At 34.2% G+C, this 20,494-nt stretch overlaps 3 protein-coding genes across 4 annotated transcripts; 2 read left to right on the top strand and 1 right to left on the bottom strand.

Annotated features, from left to right (window-relative positions):
- Positions 1-689: 689 nt before the first annotated feature.
- Positions 690-4,278, top strand: LOC106437667 (probable WRKY transcription factor 2). The gene is made up of 5 exons (XM_048742884.1): positions 690-1,211; positions 1,823-2,289; positions 2,372-3,303; positions 3,386-3,544; positions 3,619-4,278. The coding sequence occupies exons 2-5, from the start codon at positions 1,873-1,875 to the stop codon at positions 4,139-4,141; spliced, it is 2,031 nt and encodes a 676-aa protein (XP_048598841.1). The 5' UTR covers positions 690-1,211; positions 1,823-1,872; the 3' UTR covers positions 4,142-4,278.
- Positions 4,279-4,391: 113 nt separating this feature from the next.
- LOC106437668 (COP9 signalosome complex subunit 6a) lies at positions 4,392-6,609 on the bottom strand. Its single transcript, XM_013878593.3, has 9 exons — positions 6,102-6,609; positions 5,935-6,023; positions 5,766-5,859; positions 5,595-5,656; positions 5,427-5,505; positions 5,248-5,340; positions 5,009-5,109; positions 4,863-4,918; positions 4,392-4,673 (listed from the first exon to the last, which is right to left on the bottom strand). Exons 1-9 carry the CDS (start codon positions 6,388-6,390, stop codon positions 4,592-4,594), a joined length of 945 nt encoding a protein of 314 aa, XP_013734047.1. The 5' UTR covers positions 6,391-6,609; the 3' UTR covers positions 4,392-4,591.
- Positions 6,610-13,849: 7,240 nt separating this feature from the next.
- On the top strand, positions 13,850-20,037 carry LOC106437666 (peroxisome biogenesis protein 5). Of its 2 annotated transcripts, XR_007317163.1 has the most exons (16): positions 13,850-14,107; positions 14,226-14,357; positions 14,448-14,580; positions 14,846-15,039; positions 15,448-15,699; positions 16,016-16,135; positions 16,480-16,641; positions 16,964-17,145; positions 17,428-17,662; positions 17,734-17,818; positions 17,900-18,009; positions 18,093-18,317; positions 18,419-18,484; positions 18,580-18,674; positions 18,774-18,945; positions 19,852-20,037. XR_007317163.1 is itself a non-coding variant. In XM_013878592.3 (15 exons), the coding sequence occupies exons 1-15, from the start codon at positions 13,988-13,990 to the stop codon at positions 18,850-18,852; spliced, it is 2,190 nt and encodes a 729-aa protein (XP_013734046.2). In that variant the 5' UTR covers positions 13,850-13,987; the 3' UTR covers positions 18,853-19,038. The 2 variants fall into 2 exon arrangements, 1 of the variants encoding a protein (XP_013734046.2); XM_013878592.3 differs by lacking the exon at positions 19,852-20,037 and having other exon boundaries at positions 18,774-19,038.
- Positions 20,038-20,494: the final 457 nt, after the last annotated feature.

Consider the following 20,494-nt stretch of genomic DNA (forward strand, 5'->3'; position numbering starts at 1 on the left):
GGTGACGATGTCACAATGATTTTTTTTCTAGCATAGTATAACTTACATACGTAGATTATAAATAGCAGTGCGGAAAATTATTAAGTTTAATAGTTACGTTTTTATAACATTGCAAATTTGCAATGTATAAAGTTCACAAAAGTACGTATAAAGAACCTCTGGAGTGACAATGTTTTGACAATATTTTCTCCCTTTTACTGAATATTTTAGACTATAAATAGCACTGCAGATATTAGATTTTCTGTTCCATAATTTTCTAACCAATGTGACTCTTATAGTAAAAACAACAACAACCTGCTTTATTTTTAACTTTTATTTTTTCTCGTCCACAAAGGATAATTCAGTTTTTTTTTTTGGGAATTTCATGTGATTCAGACTATGTTCACTGTAATAGAGTAATTATAAGTTTTTTCTTAATTCAACATGTGGCAGAATAGGAGCTTTTGGCAATAAATATCCGTTTTTTAATAAATTTGTATTCCTATTAATAGCCAAACCCGGAAAAAATGAATAAGGAAGAGAAATAAATGTGAAAAGTTGGCAGATACTGTAATTCGTTAGTGATCACCTGCTCTACACCTCACGGTGCATCGCACCTATCAGCCGAGGATCTTATTCTCTTCACCTTGATTATTCCAGGTGGCGTGTTCTAAGAGGAGAATTAAGTAGGGAGAAAAAACGCTCTTTGTGTATGTTATTCACCATCGTCTTCACCATTCTCTGCAAACAAAACTTTATTCCTCCTCCTCATCCTCCTTCTCAGTAACAACAATCACAGAAAAATATCAAAATGGTTTCATAATTCTCTCTCTATCTCTCTCTCTCTCTCTTCTTTTTTCTTCTTCTGTTAACGATGGTGAGAAAGTCACAGTGATTAATCTAATCATACTGTAGAAATCTTTGTTCTTTTGCCAACAATCATCATCATCATTTTGTTTTGTGTCAAAGGTCAAAATTATAATTTTTTAAAATAAAAAAATCGTCTTTTGTTTTCTGGGTTTGTTGTGAAACCCAGAGGAACAGAGAACGGAAGAGAACAAATAACATCTCTATCATAAAAGAGTGCTAAATTCGGATCCGGGTCGGGTGGGTTTTGGTTTGTGGTGTCGGATCAGAGACGCAGGTGGATGTTAGCGACGGAACTAGCGACTTCCGTTTGCGGCTACGGCGGCTGTGACGGTGTTTGTGGTTCCTCGTCTTCAATCAATCAGGTGAATTGTCTCCATCGATTTTCCTTTTTCCGTTTTTTTTTTTTGTGATTTAATCCTTTCATACGTTTAAAATGTTTTTTTTTTAATCTTTAACTTAAATTCAGGATTTGTTAAAAAAGACATGATTTGTTTAATCACCTCTTGTGTTTTTTTGCTTACCGTCTGGTTTAATCTATAACTTGACGTTGTCTTATTGTTTTTTTCTTTCCTCTTTTTAACCTCCGTGATTCGATCACTTCTTTCTGCTAATGATTCATTTCCAAATATTTCTCGATCTAATTTCGTTATTATCGTAAAATCAAATATTTCAATTCCATAAAAGTTGATTAACGTGTGAAAGAGAAAAAGATCTTGTTGTTCTTCTTATAACATTTTTTTTTTGTTTTGTCTATGATTTATTTTTGTCGACTCCGAGAAAAGGTTTGAACTTTAAAATTCTTTTTTTTTTCTATTTGTGTTTTTACGCTCACTAGTTCAGTTATAATTGTCTCAAGTCATCTTTTTGTGTTACTTAGCTAGATTAATATTGTTTAATAGTTTTATTATGCTCATGTCTTCAGAAGATTCTGATTCTGATTCTGATTGCGACTGCCTTTTACTCTTCTTTTCAGGAGTTTCATCACAGTTTAAGCAAAGACTCAGTCAACTTCTCGGATCTTAAATGTCTGGTTTTGATGAAAACGTTGCTGTAATGGGAGAATGGGTTCCTTGTAACCCTACTCCAGGAACGCTTTTCTCCTCGTCCATTGGAGAAGACAAGAGCTCTAAACGTGTTCTCGAAAGAGAGCTCTCTTTGAATCATGGTCAAGTCACTGGTTTACAAGAAGACACTACTGGCAATAATGATAATAACAATGATTCCTCACAGAACAACAACGTTTCAAGAGGTGGTTTGAGAGAAAGAATCGCTGCTCGTGCTGGTTTCAATACTCCCAAGCTTAACACTGAGAACATCCGCTCTAACGCCGGCTTTTCCATGGACTCTTCTAGTCTTCGTTCTCCTTGCTTAACCATCTCTTCTCCTGGTCTTAGCCCTGCAACGCTCCTGGAGTCTCCTGTCTTCCTCTCTAACCCATTGGTAAGATGCTGCAAAGTTGTGTTCCTTTTCAACGTTGTTGTTGAACTTCTTGTTTCTGAGAATCTTTGTGTGACCTTTGCAGGCTCAACCTTCTCCAACTACAGGGAAGTTTCCGTTTCTTCCCGGTGTTAGCAGTAATGGAATGTTCTCTGACAAAGCGAAAGACGAGTTCTTTGATAACATTGGAGCATCATTCACCTTCCAACCTGTTTCAAGATCCTCTTCCTCTTTCTTCCAAGGCGGAGCGACGGAGATGGTGCCAGTTGATTATGGTAGCTACAACAACAGATCTTCTCATCAGTCCCCGGAAGATGTAACTAAAAACGTAGGTTACACTGGCCAGAAGAGGAAGACGTCTGAGACCGTTGATCACCAAGAAGAAGAAGAGGAAGTTGAAGAGGAGCAAAGACGTGGTGGTGACTCGATGGTTGGTGGTGCGCCTGCAGAGGATGGATATAACTGGAGGAAGTACGGACAGAAGCTAGTCAAAGGAAGTGAGTATCCGCGAAGCTATTACAAGTGCACTAACCCGAATTGTCCGGTGAAGAAGAAGGTTGAGAGATCAAGAGAAGGTCACATTACTGAGATTATATACAAAGGAGCTCATAATCACTCCAAACCTCCACCTAATCGCCGCTCTGGAATGCAAGTAGATGGAACTGACCAAGCTGAACAACAACAACAACAACAACAACAGCAGCAGCAGCAGCAGAGAGATTCTGCTCCAACGTGGGTTAATTGTAATAACACTCAACAACAAGTTGAGAGCAATGAGAACAATGTTCAAGAGGGATTCGAATATGGAAACCAATCTGGATCGGTTCAAGCTCAAACTGGTGGAGGTCAGTTTGAGTCAGGTGATGGTAATGTTGGAGTGGTTGTGGTGGATGCTTCATCGACATTCTCTAATGAAGAAGACGAAGATGATAGGGGGACTCATGGGAGTGCTTCCTTGGGTTATGATGGAGGTGGTGGAGGAGGAGGAGAAGGAGATGAATCCGAATCCAAAAGAAGGTTCTTTAACGATTCTAAACACTAATCACTTACTAAATGTATGTATGTCTGTTTTGACTAAAAAAAACGTTTTTTTTTTCAGGAAACTTGAAGCTTACGCAGCAGAGATGAGTGGAGCAACAAGAGCTATACGTGAGCCAAGAGTCGTTGTTCAGACAACGAGTGATGTTGACATTCTCGACGATGGCTACCGCTGGAGAAAATACGGACAGAAAGTTGTTAAAGGCAACCCAAACCCAAGGTTCTTTATAGACTTCTTGTTGTGTCTCTCTCCTCTCTTCTTATTACAACTCTAAACATCTGTTTATTTTGCAGGAGTTACTACAAATGCACAGCTCCTGGATGTACAGTGAGAAAACACGTGGAGAGAGCTTCTCATGATCTCAAATCCGTTATAACCACTTACGAAGGCAAACACAACCACGACGTCCCCGCCGCGCGCAACAGCAGCCACGGCGGCGGTGGAAACGGTAACAGCGGCGGTTCAGCCGCTCAGCCCCACCATTTCCATGAGCAGCCGCGTGGCAGATACGAGAGACAGCTCACGGCCAGCAATCATCAGTCTCCGTTTGGACGTCCGTTTAGCTTCCAGCCGCATTTGGGACCTCCTTCCGGTTACTCGTTCGGTTTAGGACAAACCGGTTTGGCTAATCTTTCGCTACCTGGTTTAGGGTTTGGTCAAGGGAAGTTACCGGGTTTGCCTCACCCGTATATGACTCAACCGGGTGGGATGAGTGAAGCGATGATGCATAGAGGGATGGAGCCAAAGGTTGAACCGGTTTCGGAGACCGGACAATCGGTTTATAACCAGATCATGAGTAGATTACCACAGATTTGAAGATTTACTCTCTTTATTTTACTTTTGCATTTGGTTGGGGGCTTAAAATTAACTTTTAATTTCTATTTCTGTTTCATTTTCTTTATTATATTTGTTTGAAACCTTGGGGAGGAAGGTAAAGGCTATTTCTATTTTCATTTCTTAGTTTTGTCTTCTTTTTATTTGGGTTGAGCTTTTTTTGATTAGGTGTAACATAATCCATAACATAACCCAATTCTAAAAGCCTAGGTGTAACAAAAGTTCACAAAGCTTCAATCGTAAAATCTTTTTTACTAACAATGGAAACTTGGAAAAAAATCAAACAAGAGTTTTTAAGTACAGAGAAACTTCTTACATAGATAGAAACAATCACGAGGAAGACTAAGACTCATTTATAGGTTATCTCCGAGGCAAACGCAAAGAAAAGAAAGATATTTTTCAGCTTGAATCTGCTGGAAAAAAAAAACACTTTTACATGAACGCAGTTCTTCCACCTCTTCGAGTGTTTCTGTCATAAGCAATGTTGAATTTGTCCACCATCTCGTTCATGGTGCTGCAGATTGAACCAAAAAAAAAGTTTACAGATAAAAACGGAGTCATCAGTCCAATCCTTTCATAGTTACTAATGATGATAAGAGAACATAAAGGCGTAGCATGATTCCCATGTTTTTGTAAACATTGGCCTGCCTATGACTCTGCGGTCGAATACTTTATATCTAATGTTGTTAGATAGGGTACAAACCTGGTACAATTTGTAATCATTGCTAGGTAAGTTACTAGCAATTTGTCGTTGTACTCCTGCAAAAAAGGAGAGATATTACATAAGTTTGAGAGATTTTTGAGAAAACAAGCTATACTTAGAAAGAATATAATGCAAATGTAACTCACCATCAAAAAGTTATCTTGAAACCTCTCTGATTCCATGGCAGGCAACCTCCTTAGCAGGCTAGATACTTGTCTCAGAAGTGAGTTTTCACAAGGAATATCACCTACAAGTAAGATCCCACGAGTAAGTATCCTTGGCACCTAAAAGCACTAAACAACACAGTCTTTCTCGATATTCCATCTAGAATCATGGACTAGTGACACGAAACCGCAGTGATGAGTATAAGAACTCAACTAGATACCTTTCTGCATTGCGGCAAGATACTGGTGCAACACTCTGATTCTGCTATTAAGCATTTTGATTGCACTGTGTATCCCAGTAAGATGAGCAGCCACTGAATATTAACAAGTAATCAGTCAAGCTTCAGTGTCACTGAAACAAATGGATTATGATAAGTATGAGAGACGTATAAAGGCTCACACTGGGTTGCTGCTGAGCCTCCATCAGACGGTTTGAGATGTGCAACATGATCGACTGATATCCGTTCAGCTTCAACTGTCTGTTTGGGTTAACACCTCAAGAATCTTAGTCAAAAGTTCCACTTTCACACCACAAATTAACTAAATAATCAAGCGCTTAAGCACAGACCTCGATTGTGTAGCTTGTATGAGCAAAAATGAGCTGTGGGATTCCATCAATGACATGCAACTCTTCCAGTAACGAAGATCAATCAATAGTAAAAGTTAGGAACTTTAAATCTGGAAGTGAATAAAAATGAAGTAACTTTAACAAGCTAATAACAGTCTGATAAGAGTATACCACTTTCATAAATAGTAACGGGGAGATCCTTGTGTGCGTGATTGATTGCTGGGTTTAGAAGCACATAAACAGGAGACTCATTGATATCCATCAACTGTCACGAAAGCCACACACTTTTCAGATCAAATCTTAATCCTACAAAAAAAAAAAAAACACTTTGAAAACTCACGGCTTTATGGATAAGCATATCAGACTCCTCAGCGTCATTCCCCGTAGAGTACCATCCCAAAACATAGAAGTCAGGGAACACTTTCTTGTCTGATTAAAAAAAACAAGAAGAATCAATCAAAACCCAGACAAAAGAAGAAGAGAGAGAGGGAGAGAGAGAGAGCTTACAGAGCTCTTGCTTCTTCTCGAGGAAGGACCTATCGAGGGTTTCAGAGGAAGGATCGAACAAAAGCTCGAAGCTGTTGAAGATCTCGACAGTTCGGCCTCTCTGGACGCCGATCACGCATCCGTAAACCCTAGGGTTCGGCTGCAGCATTGCTTCGCCGTTGTTCTCGGTGGCGCAGACTGAAGGCGGAGGGTTGAGCTGAGTCTTAACCCTGGTGTAGTGATCCGATATGTTGACGATTACTAGAGGGTGGAGCTTGAAGGTCAAACCGCTCGACGACGAAGGTGCCATTGTTGTCTCTGTCTCTGTCTCTCTCGACTCCTCGTTGGTCTCTTTCGATGAAATTATTATTGGTTTTAGACCCGGTCTAAATTCGGATCCTAGATCAGGTTCAGGAGATATCGAACCGGCTAAAGAAATGGTTATCGGGTTTACTGTACGGGCCGAGCTTACCCACGTGGTCGAAGTTAATAGGTCTCTATACTTTCCATGATTTTTTTTTTTCTTTTTATTTCATTGGATTTCTCTCCATAAACACTAGCCGGTAAGTTCTTTTTTCTTTCATCTCTGATTGAAGGACCAGTGACTGACAGCTTTCAAAGCCAATCCTTTCAAATTTTACCTTTTCATTTTTCGATATGTTTGATTTCAAGGCTATTAGCTCAAATCTGATAGTTACATTGATGGTGATGGTGCTTCTGTGTTGACGTAAGTTTCAATGTTATTTACATGATTTTTCTTTGTGTTTAACCGGATTGGAAGGTCAACAGTATGACTTCTCTAACTATCGTGTTTTTACGTTCTCCTTCTTTGTAATATCATTGCTTCATCGGGAAGCTGAGTTATGTTATGGATTAAAATTGATCTTTTCTTCAAGACTTATGGGACACATATTATATTGTTGACAATTTTTTGGTCGGTTTTTGATGCATTACCATAGTCTCTACCGGTGTGCGTGATTGTTTCACTTCTTTGTACCACATGCATTGTCCTCTTGTAGGTTTGGTTTTGTGAGTTGCAATAAGTTTTTGAAATGCAATTGTCTCTTCACCTCTTCTTATCTATGTATCGTCCATCTCCCTCTTCAGTTATACTCATAGATCTATTTAATTGAGAAATCAAAATATCTAATACAATGACATAAATACTAGGAGCAACTGATCTCACATTTGGTGTAACCCCCTTGATAGTTTTGGTAGTCACAAATTAGCTCTTACCTCTAAATTCATATTTGATATAGACAAATCTATATTTGTGCTTCAATTTTAATAATAACTCATCGAAATAAAATAACCCATCTTTAATGATTGCTAACCATTCTTACATTATCTACTATATGTCATAATTTCTTATATGAGATTCTTTCCACACTTTTTTTAGAATGCTTTTTAATGATGATGACTTTTCTGTCCACTCAAACTAAATCACACTATACTGACAATGAAATCTTCTAATTGCATCATTAATAAAAAATACTAAAGAAGTAATAAAAAAGAAATCATGTTCCATTTGTCTTATTATATATAACACGGTGAATCAAACACTTAAACCTTCTCAAGATCGACAAGGTCCATATCACCATGCCAAGTTCTTTATGGTGATTACATGTTTCGACTAGATTTACTGGATAGTGCATCCATTGGGATTTGCTTCCTTTTGAAGGCCTATATTAGATTCTTCATTCTTCTCTAGAACTATTTCAGGTCCTTCATTTTTCTCTGGAATTAATTTAGGTTCTTCATTCTTCTCCAGAACTATTTCAGCTTCTTCATTTTTTTCTGGAACTATTTCAAATTCACCATCTTCATTTGAAACTACATCAGATTTCTTAGTCGATGTCAAAACTTCTGCTCTTTTACCAAGTTTTCTCTTAACAGTTTCCACCACCTCATCTAAATTAAAATCACCAGCGACCATAACCTTTTGAGTATCTAGATGCACATCACATTGTCGAACTCCTAATATATTATAACATATCAATAAAGCGATTATTATAACGTCAACACTATATAATTACCATCAACTGAGTAAATGTATATTGTGAACAAAAAATCTTATTTCTTGCCATTCAAGTAGAAAACTACTTCTCTGACACGTTTTGCGCAGTTCTTACAATGCATCCCGATCTTCAATTCAGCATTGATAACAACACTAGAAAAATTTTCAAGGGAGAAAAGTGTGTCAGTTAGTATGTAAGAAGAGTAATAAAAACTCTTATTCAAATTACATAAAACGTAGAGATATAAGTCACTGTACCTATTTGAATTATATACGGGTGGTGATCTCTTTGACCAGAAGCAACCCACCATATTCGAATTCCAAACAAAAAACACTAGTTCTAATAATCTTCTCACCGTATAACACCTCTTATGAAAAAGTTGAACTTTAACAATAAAAAATAAATAAATAAATAACTATATATATATATATATATATATATAAAGGTAAACAATGACTATGTGTATAACAGATACATAACTTATATAGGTATAAAAGATATATGACTTATATAGATAATATTTGAATAGATAAATTTCTTAGTACAAATGTTACAAAACAAAAAGAAAATAAAAATTACTTAATTTATTTTCTCTATATTTATAGTGTATCAAACTTTTGTAATTATGAATTAAGAAAATTGTATTATTTTTTCACAGTCAATTCTTATCTTTTAATTTTTTTTCATCATTTTGAAGATAAAATCTCAACTTTCCAGTATTTTTTATTTTATAAAGATAGATCTTTATATTTACTATGTTCATTTAATGATGTTTCTAGAAGAAAACTACTTTCTTAGTTTAACTATACATCTAACTGGTATTTTAGTTTTGATCCTAAATCATATATGTATAATATTGTAGACACATGCATAATCCATTAAAATATCAAACATCTTAACTAATAAAGCTACACCATCCTCCCTTCGACCATTTAAAATGGGGGTGTTAAATAAAAAATTCAATTTTATATCATTAAAATGATGTTGTTGAAAAAGAAAATTTGATTATGTTGATTATTTAGTATTGAAAATATTCAACATGTCAAATAAAAAAAAGTAGAGACCATTGACGCCACATATCACTTTCTAGATATTTTTGATATTTTCATATCCTCCTAATTATTTAAAACCAATTATCTCATTATAAATTATATAATTCTTATTTGTTATATGAAACTTTATTATTTCAAATTCTAAATAAATAGAAATTATGTTTATTTAATTTGTATATAGAAAATAATTATTAATTAGTAAAATAGGGTATTGATTTTTTTAAACAAAACCGTTCTAGTGTCTATTGAATGATGAAATGGAAGAAAGAGAAGATAATGTATAAGGTTAAAAGATCAAAAGGAGAGTGTTGAAAATGAAATTATTGTCGATAGTCTTCTGAATGCGCATGTCATCTTTGCTTCTCTATCATTACGCCACGTCATCACCTCCTTCCGTGTTAGTTGAGTTGATTTCGTGAAACAAAATGGACTTCAGTGGGATCTCAATTGGCCCATTAAGTATTTCTCCTAAAACAAACCTGGTCATGAGCTTAGCTTTTTCTGGTCTAATTGGCCCATTAAGTAATTCTCTTAGTTACCTCTAGAACTTCATTACTGAATCTATCATCGGTTATGTGTAACCATGGCGTTTCACATTACTTTTACCGATGACGTAATGCTTCATAGTATCACCAAAAAATCCGATATCTCTACAAAAATTCTAATTTTTCTAATCATTATTTATTTTGTAAAACATCTAACTTTCAGGAATGGAAAGTGACGAGGGTAAAAGGAATTTAGAGATGAATTCATGTTCTTCAATGCTTCACGCTGTTCAATCTATGTAGATTACTGGGAGGCTTTGCTCGACCTCTACCATTAGTAGAAGTTGTGAACTATTTCGCCTGATAAGATCTCTTTATTTATTTTTGCATGAAACTGAAAGTCAAATACAATGTGAAATAGGAATATTCAGTTTTTAAAATCTTGGCAATAATTTTCCCCTTTTGGCTTATAGGACCTTCTGTTGCTTCTTTATGTTGGCATTCTGAGGGTAAATCCATAGCTGGTTGGACTTGAGGATGGAACCGGTGTGTTTCACGATGTTGAGGCAAGTTTTAGATTTTAAGGTAATCCATGTATTCTTGTTGATAGATTAACTATAACATAAAACAAAATATCATTGTTTCATGCAGAATAGAAAGATACCAAGGAGCTTGAATCTCCATGCTGCAGCTATTGTGTGTCTAAACTAGGAGGGTGTGAAGTAACATAACATTATTGATAAAGAAACATGATCAATCCTGTTAAACATGTCGATTGCCTTGAGAATGTAAAGTTTGTTTATGGTGTTAGAGGATAAGTTGAGTCAAGTAACTTGGTTGGGTTGTTAACTCAATATAGTCATTTTAATTTTTAAAATCGATGTCCTCTTTCTGTTTCTTAAAAAGTGTTTGTAATATATTTTTTATTATTTAATTACATAAAAAGTGTTATTTTATAATTTCAATGCAAAATTATAATTATTTTTAATTTCTTATTAATTATAAATTGTAAATTTATAAATAATTTTATTTATCTTAAATAATATTAGTTACATATATTCATTTAATAAGATTTAATACATTTTAATTATTTTTTAATATGTGTAATAAATGTCAAAGCAACACTTTCTAAAAGATAGATAAAATATTTGATTAGATAACACATTTGAAGGTCTACCTTGGAAAGCCTAGGATGATGTCGTAATGAGATCTAACAAGCGGTGAAAATGTGGTTCAGTTTGGATTTTAAAAGGTTCGATAATATAACAATTAACAATTTTATGATGAGAGATAAAACATAAGTTGAAGATTTCAAGTTCATGTTACTATCACTACTATATAAAAGGAGCTATTTTTAGAGTGTTTAAAGAGTGCCACGTTAGACGAAATATTCCTGACCAATCATATTGACATGTCATCACGGATTGGCCAATAATGAAATAACTTGGGAAGAGCAGATCATGTGTTTTCTTATCGAGCAGCAGATCACGTGCTTCAGCCCAATAATTAAGTTAATCTTCACAGCCCAGCTTTACCAAACACTCATGACCCAAACAAAATACTACTGGCCCAACCTAATTTTATTAAATAAAATTTGTTGTTCACCAAGCAATATATAATACAATCATTTTTTGTAGATCTAAAGTGGTACGTCTAACTATATGGGACAACGAGATGGCTAATTTTAAGGAGTTAAATAGCATACCTACCAGGAAAAATCAAATCGTAATCATCACAAGTATCATTTCACGGTTACATGAAGATAATAAACTAAACATGAAGTTTATGTCAAACTAAATGCTTACAAATATTTCACTATTACAGGGAAACTATCACTCACAATCACACCAAGATCCCGTTTTTACTTTGACAACGACATTGATATCATATAACGCTTTCAAAAGAGGAATAAACTGCTATCCTAAGCCTGATGGCATAACTCCACACTAGATTTCCACCCGCACAACCGTGCGGATATATATTTTCACATTTTTATATATACATATTTGTTTTACATAATTATTATATATTTTTAGTGTTACTCACATATTTAAATGTTTGTATAATTATGCCAAATATAATAATTTTATAGTTTTCATGCTGTAAATTAAAATCATCACATACATATGTTGCTTATTATATATTTGTCCTATTGAATTTGTGTTTGATCACTAAACTAAAATTTTTAATGCATAAAACAACATATATAAAAACAATTTTTTTTTAATTTATTATAATCATGATCCGTAATTCAAATCGCTAGATTTTTTAAGTAATTTTTAATGTTTATTAGTTTTATATAATAAATTACTGTTTATTAAAAAGTTTAAGATAAGTTAAATTTTTATACATGTATTATATAGTTTACTAATATTAACCCGTTCTACCAAAATATTATATTTTAGCATAAATATTTTATATTTATGAAAATAAAATATGTTAACTTATTAATTTAAAATAATTTTATCATATTTTGTTCAATATAACGTTTTTATTTTAAAATGATAGATATTATTATTAAGTTGATAAAATATGATATAATTTTATTCTTTTAGTAACATTTCATTACTAATTACAAAATTAGTTGAAAATATTTATATTCAATTTATGACAATTAAGATCTTATTATAATCTTTTTCAAGAGATTTGTTAGAATTTTAATTTTTTTTTAAAAATGAAAAGATATAAAAGATATTATGATTAAAGTAGTTAAAAATATTATATATATTAGCATTAGTGATATACATTTAATATAAAATTTAAATGATAGTCCAAATAAAAATATCACTCATCAAAAAATCATGATTTTATTTTTATTAGAAAACAAATTTGAAAAAATTAAAATAGAAATAAATATTTATATCTAACAAAATCTTTAAAAATTATTAGTAAATGTATTTTTGAAATTAGTTAATTTCAATTTATTTAAATTTTCATTTATAAACCAAAACTATATTCAATTTTAATTTCTAATTATATTTTATGATAATTCAAATTAAAACTAACTAATTTTTGAAAGTAAATTTAAAAAGATTCTAAGAAGATTTTAAAAAGATTTTGTTAGAACATTTTAAATATATTCATTTGTATTTCAAATAAAAAGATAAAAATATTAAAAGATATAATAATGAATTTATGTAAAATATGATATTTTCTAGGAATGGTCCAAACTAAAAATATCACACATGAAAAGAAGTCATGACTTCTGTTTTAATATATTAGATGGGATCGAACAACAAGACAACAAACGACATCAGTCAACTGTTTTTAAATTTACATTACCGCTTCCAACGTCAATTAAAAAGACACACTCAAATACTTTTTTCTCCTACGGAAATTGATTGCTCAACACAATATATTATTCAAAATTACTGTTGTTTAGAAAAGAGAAACTGATCACCATATCACATTAAAACAAAAACTCTATAGTTAATTCTACAACAAAAAAAATTAACTTACACTTTCTTAACTAAAAAATTAGCAATAAAATATAAATTTACTTTAATTAAACATGTTATCCGCGCGAAGCGCGGACACCGACTCTAGTACTACTAATTAAATTTGTAATTATATTCTCCCAATCAATTTTTATAAATTATATTATTTATTAAGAGAAAATTCAATTTTGTGATTTTTTCTTGCATATCTTTTACCTCTCAAAACAGATAATTTAACCTTTTTGATGCTTTTATTCACAAAGTTTATTTAATTCAAATCTAAAAAGAGAAAGTAAGCTAAAAAAAACTTACACCAGTTGACAAACAACCCAATATTACAGACAATATATAATTTTAAATTGATATGTATTTGTCTCCAAATACACTCAATAGTAAAAAAGTATATGATATTTTAATATAAAATAATATATTCTGCATTTAGAATACATTCAATATTGAATTGATATTTTTTTAAGTTAATGTAGTAATTTGATGATATAAAAAGATAAGACGATATATATTTAGAAATAAATAAGTCCTACATTTATATTGTATTTTTTAGTAGGATTTTACAATCAAGAAATTCATGTAATATTCTAAAAATTTAGATGATTAAAAATATAATATAACTATAAAACAACAAACTAATAAAGAAATGTTAATACATCTTTCATTTACATACTACCACTAAAAAAGACTAAAAAATCATGCAATATTAAAAATAATATTTGTTGGGGGGTGAAAAATAAACCAATCTGGATGTTGAAAAGCATATTTAATCTCATAAATTTAAATACAAAAATAAAACACAGCCACGAGAAGTATAGATTGGGGGATTTGGAAGGGAAGGGAAGGTAATGATCAATTCCAGCAGGCGAAGGAGGAGCCAATAATAACTACGGCGGAGTCAAAAACATGGCGATGCGAGACCTTGTCAACGGCGGAGCCGCCTGCGCTGTTCCCGGCTCCTCTTCTTCTTCCAACCCTCTCGGAGCTCTCACCAACGCGCTTCTTGGTTCCTCTTCCAAAACCCAGGTGAGCATTCCTCGTCGTGGGGGCTGGGTTTTGTAATTACAATATACGTAGTTATTCTCATATGTCGTGGCATCTTCTGATTGTTTCCTCAATTTTTAATTGATGGTTTGGTGGGCAGGAAAGGCTGAAGGAGATACCTAATGCCACCCGCTCAGGTCCTGGGCGGCCACAGTTTTACTCTCAAGACCAACACCTAACCTCACTTCCTGGTTCTGAGTTAGATCAGCCTGTTCTGCAACCTGGTGCTCAGGTTAATGCTTGCTGTGTAAAGTTTTGATTTTTGGTATTGATTCATATCCTTTGTGATATAGCTGATTTGGTCTGCTAATTTTTTCATCAGGGGGCAGAGTTCTTCCGTGGTTTCAGCTCTGTAGATCAGAATGGTCTCGGTGCAGCTTGGGATGAAGTACAGCGTGGTGGACCTATGCCTCCAATGGGACCTATGTATGAGCCAGTCCATCCTACATTTGAGGGTTTGTGGTCTAGTTTCACTCATACTTTCTCCACCACTTGTATTTAGAGCTGGGTAGAAAGGGGATTTACATATTATTGGTTTTTATAAATTGAATAAATGGTAACTTCTTCAATTGCCAAGTAAACAGCATTAGTTTTGTTGGAACAAAAGGAGTGAAAGTAGTATAGCTACATGAAATAAGTAGCTCGGCCATAGTTGAAGCAACTTCTTCACCAATGCGTTCTCCTTTGCTTGCTTGCTTGAATTTTCTTTTTCCATTGCAGGACCCCCACAAAGAGTCTTGTCAAACTTTCTGCACTCATTTGTTGAGAGTAGCCGTGGTGGCATTCCTTTTCGTCCACCACCTGTCCCTGTGTTGGGATTGTCGCAAAGTGACAAACAATGCATACGTGATCGTAGTAGCATTATGGCCCGCCATTTTTTTGCCGATAGGGGAGAGGAATTCATCAATTCTCAGGTTAGCTGTTTGTCTGATACTTCTCTGTAGCTGCATCATTGTGTTGTATGCCTTCAACTTGGGGTTTAAGGGCCAAGTTCAGTGTTTAACGTTTTGGAGTAAGTGTAATAATGGTAATTCAAAGTTTAGGTCCGACCTACTTGGTCCTACATTTTCTTTTAAAGTTAACATTTTAGAATGAAAATGAGAATCAGGGCTTGTGTTGAGAACCATTGCTGATGTTTAACTTGGTATTTCTAACTATCTAGTATGGACTTTTCCCAGAGCACGTCAGCTGCTCCTTGTATGTTTAAGCCTTTTAAGTTTCCAATATGCCTAAGCCTTGTATGTTCTCTTTTTGTGCTTGTTTGCAGCTTCTTTTCTCAATGTCGTTGGATGAACTAATTGTTCTCTGTTGTTATTATATAGGTAAATGCATTATTGTCATCTTTGGAAATTGATGATGGCATTCAAGCTAGAGGTCATATTCCTGGGAGATTTCGAGAGCTAGATAATTTTTGGAATGAGTCTCAAGCTGTCACGAAACCTGGTTTGCATCCTGCGGATGGTTGGGCGGCCGAATTTAACCAGCATGGAATGGATCATGGTGGTCCTGACGGATGGGTCCAGTCTTTTGAGCAACAACATGGTGTGAATGGGTGGGCCACCGAGTTTGAGCAGGTATATTGGTAGATACTTTTTCCTTCAGTTGTTTGATATACTCTAATCGAATGTCTATCCGAGACACATGTTTGACAAGTATGATAGAATTTCTAGGACATATACTTTAGGTTGAGTATAGTCTTTGATTCCCTAGTTCCCAGAGCATAGTTGTTCAAAAGCCTGAATCTGTTGTGTCTTTTTGTGATGTAAACAGTCATCAGGGTTTAACTCGTATTTAATTGGCCAACAGCCTTTAGCTTTCTGATATAAATTTTTCAAGTTTTCTGAAAATCGTTGGCGTCTAAGCTTTTTTCATTCTTTTTTTTTTTCGAAGGGTCAATCTCAATTGATGTCAAACCAGATGAGGAATATGGATATGCAAAATTTAGCTGCAATGGAGCAGACTCGTAAGCTTGCCCATACACTCTCTCAGGATGGCAATCCTAAATTTCAGGTTGGTGTAACCTCCCTTTAATAGACATTTGCTTTCACAGTAAACTCCTTCATTTTTTAAAAGGCCTTTGCTTTGATCCTAGTTTCAGTAAATAAATATGCAGTAAACTGTATTGTTGGACGAATTATCTTTTGGACTTTTTCTATAGGCTGTTCTGTTCCCTTATTTCCATTGCTGAGAACTTGTACTGCACATGATAAATGTTTCTTTTGGGCTGATGTGTTGATTTGTGACCTAGAGTTTGAAGATCTCCGAAATTTTATCACAAAATTGTAAATTCCATCTTGCTCAGCTGTTTTCTTGAGATTTATCTAAAACTTTGGCAAAATGCTTGGTGAATGCAGAATTCAAAATTCCTCCAGTTTGTTTCAAAGATGAGCCGCGGTGAGCTCATCATTGATGAGAATCAGGTCAAACCAGGATCAGCCCCTGGGGAATGGGCTACTGAATATGAACAGCAGTATTTGGGGCCGCCAAGTTGGGCTGATCAGTTTGCAAATGAGAAAGTATGTATGTGCTGATTAATAAAGTATGTTTTCGCGCTACTGATAGCATGCTTGTGCAAATTGATTTAATGTTATGCCTTTCTTGCATAGCCTTTATTTCGCAGTTGAAGCATCTGATGATAGGTTTAGCTATTGTAGTGGATCTCCTGCATTTTCTGTCCACATTTTTCAGTGAAATGGTTCCTTATACTTACACAATATGAAATCCTTGACATGGTAGAAAGTTTAGTGACAACATATCGTCTTTTTCTTTTCGATAAGAAGCATCTTCTTGAATCTACTGTAAGCTTTTTTTTTTTTAACTTGGTGAGTGTGTGTGTAGCTTTCGCATGGACCAGAGCAGTGGGCTGATGAGTTTGCTTCCGGGAGAGGACAGCAAGAATCGGCAGAGGACCAATGGGTTAATGAGTTTTCGAAGTTGAATGTTGATGACTGGGTTGATGAATTTGCTGAAGGGCCCCTGGGTGAGAGCTCAGCTGATGCATGGGCAAATGCTTATGATGAGTATGTCCAGTTCCATTCCTTAATCATTTTAAACTCTTTTGTTACATTTCTCCTATGCAATTTTCTCTGGTTCCTTAGGCGAAAAATTTGCAACTATGCTCTTCTTTTCTATCACTAAATTTCAGGTTTTATTTTTACATTGATGCTTTGCCTGGTTAGTCAAGGGATTTTATATTTGATTACCTTCTAGTGTTTACCTTCATTGAACACATGAACAATGTTTTACTAACATGCATTTTCGACTTTTTAAAATCCATCTAATAAAAGTCTCTGCCTCGCCAGGTTTCTGACTGAAAGAAATGCTGAAAAACAAGCGAGTGGTGTCTACGTCTTCTCTGACATGAATCCTTACGTGGGCCACCCTGATCCTATGAAAGAAGGGCAGGAATTGTTTCGCAAAGGACTCCTGAGTGAAGCAGCGCTTGCACTGGAAGCTGAGGTTATGAAAAATCCTGAGAATGCTGAAGGTTGGAGATTACTTGGGGTCACGCACGCAGAGAACGATGATGATCAACAGGTTACTCAGATTACACTCGACTTATAAAAACACAAAGAGATTGCTAACATCTTTCAATATTGTGGATGCAGGCAATAGCTGCAATGATGCGGGCACATGAGGCCGATCCCTCAAATCTAGAGGTGCTTCTTGCGCTTGGTGTGAGCCATACCAATGGTCAGTGCCTTGTTGCTCAATATGGCTATACATTTTTGGTAATCAGTTAGATGACTAATATCTTATCCTCTGTAATTACAGAGTTGGAGCAAGCAACTGCTTTGAAATATTTATACGGATGGCTGCGGAATCACCCTAAGTATGGAGCAATCGCGCCTCCAGAGCTTGCTGATTCCCTATACCATGCTGATGTAAGCTCTCTCTTCCTCTTGTAATATCTAAATCTCACCTCATACTTGTATTGAAACTTTATTCCTTCTCTGTGTATAAACAGATTGCTAGATTATTCACTGAAGCTTCTCAGATGAACCCTGAGGACGCTGATGTGCATATAGTGTTGGGTGTTCTCTTCAATCTGTCAAGGGAATTCGATAGAGCTATGACTTCCTTCCAAACAGCGTTACAATTAAAACCAAACGATTATTCGCTTTGGAATAAGCTTGGAGCTACACAAGCCAATAGCGTCCAGAGTGCCGATGCCATATCTGCTTATCAACAGGTTAACTGTTCGATCCCACAGATATCAACATTTCTCCAAGTATCATTGTTTCTGCTTCTTTCTGACTGCCGTGTTCTGATTTTTTTTTTTGGTACGGGCAGGCTCTAGATTTAAAACCTAACTACGTTCGTGCTTGGGCAAACATGGGAATCAGTTACGCAAACCAGGTTAGAGTTCGTGTTAAAAGCAGGTAGTATCTGATTGTTTTGCACTGGAACTAACTTAATGTTGGTATGCTATTGTGTGCTTCTAATTGTAACAGGGGTTGTACCAAGAATCAATCCCTTATTATGTGCGTGCCCTTTCGATGAATCCTAAAGCCGATAACGCATGGCAATACTTGAGGATCTCGTTAAGGTACATCCCTTGTAGCTTGTGAAGAAGAAGAAGAAAAATCCATTCAATCCACCAATGTCCGTTGATTTTCTTTTCCTACTTTTGCTTAACTTTTTGCAGCTGTGCCTCGAGGCAAGACATGATTGAAGCTTGTGAGTCAAGGAATCTCGATCTCTTGCAGAAAGAATTCCCGCTGTGAGTAGAAGCTATGATTCATAGCAATGCTTAGCAGTCCTTCCCGGTTAAACGATTCATTTGTTTTATTGAAAGTTGCTAATGGAAATCTTACAAGGTACTGACCTCTTTTTCACTTTTAGTTTTTGTTGTTGTAAAGTTAAACTATAATTTGAAAAGAATAAAAAGTTGAAATATTTAACAAAGGAAATACCCTAGAATAGCACTAAAAAAATTTATGTCACAAATATAGACTCTAAAGATCAAAATGATTAAAATATTTCATTAAAAAGATAAATATACACTTATATTTTTTCGGTTAAATTAATTCAAATCTTAAGGTTTAGAGTTAAGGGGTGCAGATTTGAGATTGAGATTTAAAACTTTATAAAATAAAATATAAATATTAAAAATAAAAAAATTTAAAATAGTTTCAAAAAGTATTTTCAAATTACAAAAAGAAAATTTGAAAAAAAATTATAAAAAAGTTTGAATTTGAAAACATATAATCTAAAACTATAAAATTATATATCTAAAAGTATTAATTTTTTTATTTTTTATATATCTAGGGTATTATAGAAAAAAAATAATGTTTTCACTTTTCAAAATACCATCTTGTTAGTTGGTATTTGTTTTTGCTGAGATTTCAGCTATAAACTATTTCTCAGATAATTGAAAATAATTCTTCATTTATTTTATGGATGAAATCCTAATTTTCCAATAAGGGTGAATTTATTGGGCCCGTGATTTGAGAGAATTTCAGAATTTTTCTATATCCCTCTTTATTGAATGTAGTATTTCTAAAACCCATTTTAAATCCAAGCTTATTGTATTAGGCATTTATTCAAGTTTTATTAAATCCACCCTTATTAGAAAATTAGGATTTCATCCATAAAATAAATGAAGAATTATTTTCAATTATCCGAGAAATAGTCTATAGCTGAAATCTCAGCAAAGACAAATACCAGCTAACGAGATGGTATTTTGAAAAGTAAAAACATTATTTTCTTTTCTATATTTGAAGCGAAATCATAACCGTGGAGAAGAACCTCCAATACTGCACCAATCGTTATTCGGTCATACCTTGCATATTCTGTTTCCAGTGAGTGAGTTTGGCTCAATTGAATTGTAATCACAGGTTTTGTTTTTTGTTAACAATTGTAAACAAATTGTAATCATAGGTTGCAAGTAGGATGTTAAAATGGTAAAACCCACCTCATTTAAATCCATTCCGTTAAGACCCAGATCCCATATCCGTTTAAACCCATTTAAAAATAGGGAAAATTGGAAAAATGGGACACTTTGAACTTTTATTTGTCACAATAGGACTTCTGATATTTTGGGCAATTCTGGACAATTTTTACCCTTTTTATGGTTAAAATAGTAAACTGAATTTTAAAAATGTTAAAAAATATGAAAACTATTGGAAACATAAGTATGACAATATATATGTTTAAAAGTTTTTTTTTAGAAAAGTAAAATCATATTTTATTTTATCGTCTAGCTACAGTTAGAATACTCATTCTGGTCATCTACTTAGTCTAGAAATCAGATACTAAGTTTTATACATAGATATATCTTGGGTATACAACATAAACTAGCATTTCTTATATATTCTAACCAAGCTATATTTCGAAACGTTATAATCAAGAAACATGTCTTCAGTA

The sequence above is a fragment of the Brassica napus genome, chromosome A10 (assembly GCF_020379485.1).
Source record: "Brassica napus cultivar Da-Ae chromosome A10, Da-Ae, whole genome shotgun sequence".
In the NCBI taxonomy this organism is placed as follows: Eukaryota; Viridiplantae; Streptophyta; class Magnoliopsida; order Brassicales; family Brassicaceae; genus Brassica; species Brassica napus.